We start from the raw sequence: 9,478 nt of genomic DNA on the forward strand, positions 1-9,478 counted from the left end.
ATGATGGTGAGCTAGATTGGGGTGTTGGCAGTGGTGATGAAGAGAAGAGGAAATATTGAAAGATGTTTAGAAGATGTTTAGGACCTTGTGACTTGATGAAGCGACAGCCAAGGACATCCAAAGGTATAAGTCTACTGTCTGGGTAATAACTAAGTGAACCAGTAGAAGAATGCTATTGTGTTGCAGAGCAGGTAAAATGTATGGCTGCTGGATGAGAGTCAGGGATAGAGGGCCTGAGATGACAGAGGGGAAGAATGTTGATGGTTGTTGGCAGAGTCTGCAAGTTGGGGGGTCCCCTACAGCTTCTTTGGCACTGTCAAATATACTTCTTAAACATTTTACTAAAATTCATTTCGGCTATCTGGTGCAGATTTACTGCTCAAGACAGAATTTAAAGAATAGAGAATTTGAAGAATGGAAATAGTTATTAGTACATTGATATATTAATCAACTATAAATATAATACAAATATAAAGAAAATAAAAATATTTTCTTCATCAAAACTCAAATCAACTTTAAACTGAAGTCTCCTTTACTTAATAAGTCATCACTGCTGACATTAGTACTCTTCTACTTGACTTCCTCTGGAAAGGCAGTTCACAACCTACCTGAAATCACCTTATGAGAGATTATTTGTAAGACCACTGTTTGACTCGTGGCATACATAAATATATATATTATATATATATAATACATAAAATGTTTTATATATTATATATCTTAATATATCATATATATTTTATGTATATACATATATTTTTTTTTTCAGAGAAAGGATCTCACTCTATCGCCCAGGCTAAAGTCCAGTGGTGTGATCAGAACTCACTGCAGCCCCAAACTCCTGGGCTCAAGCAATCCTCCCACCTGAGCCTCCTGAGTAGCAGCTAGGACTACAGGCATGCCACTACGCCTAGGATTTTATTTTCTTTTGTACAGACAAGGTCTTATTATGCTACCCAGGGTGTTCTCAAACTGCTGGCCTCAAGTGATCCTCTGGCCTTGGTCTCCCAAAGCTCTGGGATTAGACATGAGCCACTACACCAGGCCCCTATATTTTCCAATGAACAAACAAGATATAAATTGTGGATAAATTTCCAAACCAGTTCACAAGAACTTATTTTAAGCCTTAATGTAATTAGAATAGGAATTTCTTTTTTTTTTTTTTCCTTTCTTTTTTCTTTTAAAACTGACAAAGACAATAGAATAGGAATTTCTACATGTTGCAAGGGCAGGTGGCAGAGGCTGAATGCTATTGTGTTGCGGGGCAGGTAGGCTGTATGACAGCTGGAGAAGGCAGGGATTGATGGCTTGAGATAACAGTGGGAAGAATGTTGGTGGACCTCTTCATGCTGAAGAGATCCATCACAATTATTGAATAAACTCAATTGAGCACATCATGTGGTAGATGCTGTTTATGTGCTGAGAAGTTAACAATAAACAATGCAGTCCCCTGTAGTCTAGTTGAAAATAAGGGACTGAGGGTAGGAAGTTGTGACAAGAAGGTTTCCATTCCTCTTCTATTTTTCCTCATTTCTTTATCCTAAGAAGTGGAAAGCAGAAATTGGGCATGGAATGTAGAATAGTGAAATTTACTAAAATAAAAATGTGACAGGCTTTCCTTCCTGCCCCTTCCCCCCTTCCCAGATGCTGACTAAAGTTTTCCCTTCCTTTGTGCTCCTTCTTTCTGCAGAATCCCCCCCTCCTTCGCCAACTGGGGCTAGCTAGTGCATCAGTGGTAGGAATGTGGGAAGGGGCAGGAGATGAGGAAAAAAAAAAAATGGTCTTGGGAAGAACAAGACATAGTTACCAAGAAAAAAAAAGAGAGAGAAGGAAATGTACAGCCCCAATAGGAGGAAAAAAATTCCTATCCAAACCAGAAGAAGCAGTTCATATGCAAGATACTCAGATCAAGATAGTACAGGGCTTTACCTTCTTTGCAGCATTCCCCACCAATCATTTTTTTAAGAAAAATAATTATCAGGAAGGCAAGATTTACTTAAGAAAAGCTAATTAATTAGAACCCTCTCTAATGTAACTTCTAAAAGGTAGGTTTCTAGTTAATTAATTGGCCAAGGACTATACACATCTAGGTTACAGCATCAGAAATTGACTTTTGCTAACTTCAGTAGAAAAGGAATTTGTTGCAAAGGTATAGAATGGCTCAAAGATTGGACAGAAAGGCTGGATTTGAAGGCTAGAAATTTGATAGGGGCCAGGGAAGGTTAGGGAGAAGGAATCAGGCCAAGGTCCTACTGCAGGAATGGTCTGTTTGGGATGTCTCAATGGACATGACTGCCACTGCTGTAACTAGATGCATCTCCTTGTCACTTCAAAGCTGTCTCTGTCCACTGCCTTCACTAACCCCAGATGCAACATCCTGGGCAGGAACACCCAATTGGCTTTGTCCCTAAGGGAGTGGGGAAAGGCAGTCTCTGGCTGCATCATTTCCAAGAATTACATAGTACAGATTCCATCAAAATAGATGCTGTGCAGCCAGGGAAAGGACAAATGTTCATGCACACTGCTTATGATAATTTATAAAAGTAGTATGGTAATAAAGGGGTAGAATTTCAGCCAAAGATTTCAGAAATGTTTTTAAGGGCAGCAAAGGAGCTCTGCCCATGAGTTACCTCCACTGATGGAGGTAACTCAAATAACAAACACCACTCAGGCCTACGCTTGACTTTGATGCTTAGATCTTGAAGCAGATATCTTTGTCAAGATTGCTACTTGCCTAGGGCACAGCATTGTCTCATTAGAAATCCTCAGCTCTAAAGGTGTGGGTGTGCCCACCTTCATACACCCATTTGACATAAGACATGACTGAATTTCAGAGGTGTTTTGCCCTACAATCACTTACTAGAGGCATAATTGGTTATTATAGAGTACCAACAGATTTGGAGCAATTAATTTCTTCTACCTTATTTACTCTAACTTAAGCAAAACGTGGCTAGTAAAAGTATTTTAAGATATGTATTTCCTCTAGAAAATATTTCACATTTTTTTCTCATAAAATGAATAGTGATTGGAAAGTCCCAGATGGATAAATAGGAAATTTCTTTGTTACAGCTGAAAGTGAATTCATTCATTATAAATCAGATTGGATAATGCTATTCAAAGCTTCATATTTCACCTGGAAAGAAATCTAATTAACAAGATTGCTTTTTACAAATTAATTTCCTGACCTATTTTCCTATAGAGTTGAAACTAAACTCAAATATATTTGTTCTAATTACTGAGTACTTATATTCGAGCTTGAAACTCTTATATTTGGGATTCTATATGCTGTAATAACACACGTAAATCCAAGTGAATTTTAAAATTAAAATTAGAAATTTTGAGAATAGCTTTGAGGAACATGTATTGTCATGCCAAACGCAATATTTGGGCTTATCTTCCTCCCAATTCTAGTTGTTTAAGGGAACTTTTGTGTGATGTTTTCATTAGTAAGTCCTTGAGGGAAACAAGTTTCTTCATAAGGAAGTTCAAGGTGTTAAACCCAACAAACACCTTCATAAATGATGCAAAGCGAGGCTTCCTGAATGTGTTAGCTAGAGAGCAACACTTCTATATAAAGCTTCTATTTCATCCCTGCCAAAGTGAAGATAAAATTCCCTTTGAGATAATTATGAAGTCTGCAAAATTTGTGTTCTTCTCGGGTACAATGCATGCTAAGACCTCAGCTCTTGCTTGGCCAATTAAGGGTTGCATTTACCAGGAATGCCTGCAGTACTCTCAGCAGTGTGGTTTTGCAAGTTTGGGCAGAATTCAGGGGTTCATCTGTGGTTGGCCAGAGCACAGAGGGAGGGTTTCTGTGTGGTAGTTCAATTTAGGAACCAGGAAAGACATATACCAAAGTGTCCATTATGCCAGTAATAAGCCAGGCATGGCTGGCAGCCATGAGGAAGCAGATTTGGTAGGAGCTAGTCAGGGTTCCATGACACTACTCAACATAGGGGCTCAAGGTGGAGCCACTTGGAGAAAAAATGGCAATTGGGGTCTACACCCAGACCTGGGAGACACGGAGGGTCTAGGGAGCTTAACTGGATTCCAAGCCCTCACTATACTTATTTCATTCAGTAGCACCAGAGGCAAGACTGAGCCTATGAGCTGTTTTTTGGGGTGTATATCAGGAGGCCTAGAATTATGGATCTAGGAAAACAGGCAGTGGAAATAAAGTTAACATTTGCCCCTCTTCCAGTGCCCTTTATTGACTCAAGGCCACCTGTGCTACTTACTCCTTAGTTTCTTCACCTCCCTCCCCATGTGAAAATACTGATTTGGTATTGCTATTTATTTTGATGATTAACTGATATGTACTAAGTATTTTATAGGCTTGCCTACCCATGGCTCATTTTGAAGACCCCCTACTTCTAGCCCAAGCTAAGACAGCTGTCAAAGGTAGACATCTGAAAGCTGCTAACCAGGGCCTCTGATGGAACACTGCTACAAAAGACCCTTCCCCTAAATACACATTTCTAGCTAAGTTTTCTTCTCTTAGGAACTGAAATTGAAAGACAGAGAGGTAAGTGGATAACTGATGGGGCACTGGAACTGCAAAGTGATGTCAAGTCAGTCTGGGGCAGCCATTTTGGGACATGAAGAGCTGAAGCTATGGAAGAGTAGAAATTGTGAGCAAGGACAAGATAATTAGTAGAGAATGCACAGAATAGAGGCACAAAAAGTCTCATTTTTGTGACTATCTAGTGTCCAGCTCCAGAGTCCTGGATGTCTGGCCCAGCTGTATTGGGGTTCCTGTACTTGGGTTTCTGTGTGAGATTCCTGCTCACAAACAGCTTGAAATGCCTTAAGGAAAATATCATTCCCTGTAACAAAATGATCCCCAGTCTACAAGAAAACTATTTACTCAACTAACCATTGTATTTTAAATCTTTGTGTTCAATTGCAGTAAAGATGTTTTATTCACTGAAGGCAGAAGAGGGAATCATAAAATCATCCAGGCCTATTTTTAAAGCTAGGCCTATTTTTAAAGCTGGTCCTACAGATAAAACTGATTTTCTCCTTGAGTGGATGAATTACGGTGGGTAAAGAGCAGAGGATAAAAATGTGTGTGTGTGTGTGTGTGTGTGTGTTTATGTGTATTACAATGTATGTATTTTGCTGCTGGCTTGCCCTCTGTTCCTTTCGGTATGCACGGGCATGTGTGTACACCTGCTGTGAGCCTACTTCCTGTCGCTGCTGGCTGATCTTGTCATGGTCCCATCCAGCCACAGGATTTGCAGCACAGCACACTCAGCTCTGGCTCCGTGCCTGCATTTCTCACACCCACCTTCATTTTTACCTAATACTTGCCTTTCTTATCCTCTGCCCTAAGACCCCCTAGATCTGTATTTTGTGCTTTCTGATCCATTAATCTTAAGCACCCTAATGAAAGTTCTATCCCGTAAGTTGCTTATCTCTCTGGAGAATATTAGCCCAAATCTTATAGTTGACCCTTAAATGATGTGGATTTGAACTGCACAGCTCTACTTATGCAGAATTTTTTTTTCAAACAGATAAAAAATACAGCATTCATGGGATGTGAAACATGCATATACAAAGGCCGAACTTTCTCACACCCAGGGGTTCCACAGAACCGACTTTGGGGACTTGAGAATGTATGGATTTTGGTATATGCAGGACAGGGTTGTAGGGTCTTGGAATCCATCCCCCATGTATACAAGGGACAAATGTGTATTATATGACCTAAGATAATGAATTTCTGATACAGATTGCTGGAAGTTTCTTTCATTAATAGTGCCATATCTGAATGACGGATCACAGATTTTGAAAACAGCCCTACTGTATTTCTACTCACTCATGCAATATCCCAAAACCAAATGGTGTTTGATAAATGCCATTCACCTCTGAAGGGCTTCTTTCCCCAGCAGGAAGTCAGGCTTTCCTCTTGGGCACTACTATAGTATCCTGCTAAGACATCATAATGTACTGCAATTACTTGTTTTCATGTTTATTTCCTTTGAGACTGAGCTCTTTTAGAATCTTTTATAGATTCAGTGCACAGTACTGAGACTAAATATGAATTATAATAGGACCTTCCTTTTGTGGTTCTTAGGAAAATTAAGTGCATGTAAAGCATTTGCAGTGTTGTAGATGTCTGATGAACATTAGCTGCAATTGTTACTAGTATTAATTTAATAAAACTTGTGCCCTTACACCCAGGTTTGTGTCTTGGTTATCTCTGTGGATGGTGTGTCATGCAGAGACAGGGAACACAGGAGATGAAATTTAGGGGTTGGAGCAAAATAATGAGCTCATTTCTGGATACTGGCTTCAATGCTTGTGAAAACATCTGGCCACCAAGCTGGTATTGCCTTTGACTTAAAAAGGCACCTAGCTGGGACTCAATACATGTTGACTAAATGAAAAAATGCTCATTCAATAAATCATTAATTCATCCAGGTTCTTGGCCCTGACTTAATCTATTTAAATAACTTTAAGGGAATCAAAGCAAACAATGTTTAAAATGTATGCACCATTAGCACTATTAGGAGTGTCACAATACCCTAAAACTAGAAAACACTGATCCATGTTTCAAAATCCCTGTCACTGGAATTAATTACTGATTTGGTATTTTCTAATTGGGACTTTAAGGCCCTGTATGAATTACTGATGTTCACTGGGTAGCAATCAATTTTGAATTTATTGCTCAAACATTCAAGCTGACCACGAATGTTGCCTAAGAACAAGATGTCTTGATTTGCTGATTAACTCTTCTTGCCCATGATAATCCTTAAGTCTTTTCCTTCTCTCTAAAAATACGATGATGAATGGGGAATATAAAAGAACAGATTGCATAGCAACCTGTTTTCTCTGGGTCCATCAAAGAGAAGGGTCAAAACAGTGACCAAGTGGCAAGACTTAATAACAAAGCATTTGATGTAACTTTTCTTACCTGAAGGGCTACTGTAAATCCTTTGTATTTACTTATGTTTCTTCATTTCCATTAGTACCCTTTCATGTTGCCACCATCCTTACTTTCTTTCTCAGGATTCTACCCTAACAACCTCAGTCCTTAAAACATATCTGTGCATTTTATTTCATAAGATTTTACTCGTAAAGTTGCATTTCAAAATGATCAAAACCATGCTCCCATTTCTAGATGAGTAAGACTTTAATTACAGAAAGCAGCTCAGGTCTTTAACCAGTCAGGTTCTGTTGTGTGAAAGTCACTGAAACATCACTATGGAAACCACAGGTTGTAGCAGGAGGTAGTGCCAGTGACTCAGCAGGTGGAACAACTTCAAGGCAGTATTACCAAATGCCCTGACAAGATGCCAGGCAAACATCATACTACGGTTCATTCATTTTTTAGGTGGTATATAAACTGGGCTAAGGTACATTAGATTTTAGATGAGCCAAAACATGAGCAAGAAAAGCAGAAAAAGAGAAAGATCAGAGTTAAGTGGTGAAAGGGAAAGGTAAAAAAAAATAAAATAAAATAAGGTAAACTTCTATTCTACCAACTTTGTAAATCACTTGAAAACTGGCCCAAGTAACTGGAATTGATTACTCAAGGGAAGGCTTTAAGAGAAGGATGCTCTTTTCTGTTAGGCTTCTTCTCAGTGCCTGTAAAGGTTAACATATTGCTACATGATGAAACAGCTTTCCTACCTGGAATTATTTCCCCTTAATTAATTATAAGCTGCTCAAAATTTGCAGTGGAAGACAAAGAGGATGAGTATGTTTTGGTCCTTCAGGGAAAAGGGCTACTGATCACACGACCAACCTCCACCTTCTGAGAGATGTACATGGAACCATGGAGGAGTTGCTCCCAAAACCTGCAAGAGACAGATCTATGTGGTGCAAAAAGGTGGATGTTGGCAGATCTAGAAATGTGGAACAGGAAGCCCAGTTGACTGGCAGTCCTAGATGCCATCCCTCTGGATTCACCACTACATTAGCTGCAAGGCCCAGGGCTGCTCCCTGCCTTGGATGGCACAGTGATGGTATGAGTGCAAGCAACACAAACTCCTCTGGCTGGCAACTTTGGCTCGAGGACTCCCCATCAGCCTGGCCCAACCTTCTGTAGGACTGCATCAACAGTCTGAGATTCCTCCTACCAATCCTCCTTCCCTCTCTTATCACAGGTGTTAGGTTTACGGTAGTCTGAAGGCTCTCCCTGCCTACTCCTACTCCCTCCCCTTTGTCCTACACAAGTGAGTTCCTCCAATAAATCTCTTGCATGTCTAATACCATCTAGTCATCTGTTTCTTGAAGGGCTCAAACTGACAGAGGAGCTCACATTTATGGATCAGTATTTGCATATTCTTTGAAACCACACACAAACTAACAGCAATATAGGTGCACAGGTGAACTTCGTTCACCCTAAGAATCAAGTAATTTGAGTCCTACAATAGATCATCAGGCTGGACATGGTGGCTCACACCTCTAACCCCAGCACTTTGGGAGGCCGAAGTGGGTGGATCACCTGAGGCCAGGAGTTTGAGACCAGCCTGGCCAACATGGTGAAACCCCGTTTCCCCTAAAAACACAAAAATTAGCTGGGCATGGTGGCGGGTGCCTGTAACCCCAGCTACTCGGGAGGCTGAAACAGGAGAACTGCTTGAACCCAGGAGGCAGACGCTGTAGTGAGTCGAGATTGTGCCACTGCACTCCAGCCTGGGTGACAAGAGCAAAACTCAGTTTCAAAAAAAAAAAATCATCAGAATTAAAAACTATGGTTGATCCCTTACCAGCCTTAAGAAAAATATATATCAGATATCCAAGAAAGCATAAAAAAAAGAAAAAAAATGCAGCTTAAGAAAGAAAATGTTACCAAAAGAGTTGAAATCTCCTGTGTACTGCACCCTGACTGCATCCTCCTCCCACTCTTGATTTTGATCTTTATCATTCCCGTGCATACTTCACATTTTTCCTATAAATGATAATGTACAGTCGGCCCTCCATATCTGTGGGTTCCTAACCCATAAACTCAACCAACTGTGGCTCAAAAGCATTTGGACAAAAGAAATTGCATCTGTACTGAACATGTACAGACTCTTTTTTTCTCATTATTATTATTACTCTTTTTTTCTCATTATTATTATTATTATTATTATCTCATCATTATTATTTTTCTCATCATTATTCCCTAAACAATACAGTATAACAACTATTTATTTAGCATTTACATTGTATTAGGTATTATAAGTAATCTAGAGATGATTTTAAGTATTTGGGAGAATATGCAGAGGTTATATGCATATACTATGCCATTTAATACCAAGGACTTGGGCATCCTTGGATTTTGGCATCCATTGTAGGTCTTGAAATCAATCTCCCACAGATACAGAGTCATGACTGTATTCTTAACACATTCTTTTCTTTGGATTTTAAAATCGCTTCTTTACTTACAATTTCCTAAAATTTGGATTTATATATATTTATAATAAAGTTTACTAAGTTGATGATTAAAAAAAACCTATGTCACACAGCTATTTAGGATTTAGTGAAA

General features: G+C 39.4%; 1 protein-coding gene across 1 annotated transcript in view; it reads left to right on the forward strand.

Moving 5' to 3' along the window:
* Nucleotides 1-4,909: 4,909 nt before the first annotated feature.
* The window catches only part of LOC105476008 (solute carrier family 25 member 32), a 46,788-nt gene continuing 42,219 nt past the window's right edge, over nucleotides 4,910-9,478 (forward strand). The window contains exon 1 of the mRNA XM_011731577.3: nucleotides 4,910-5,041. Coding sequence (XP_011729879.2) covers nucleotides 4,915-5,041 — 127 coding nt within the window. The 5' untranslated portion in view covers nucleotides 4,910-4,914. The remainder of the gene's footprint in view (nucleotides 5,042-9,478) is intronic.

The sequence above is a fragment of the Macaca nemestrina genome, chromosome 8, assembly GCF_043159975.1.
Source record: "Macaca nemestrina isolate mMacNem1 chromosome 8, mMacNem.hap1, whole genome shotgun sequence".
Taxonomy (NCBI): domain Eukaryota; kingdom Metazoa; phylum Chordata; class Mammalia; order Primates; family Cercopithecidae; genus Macaca; species Macaca nemestrina.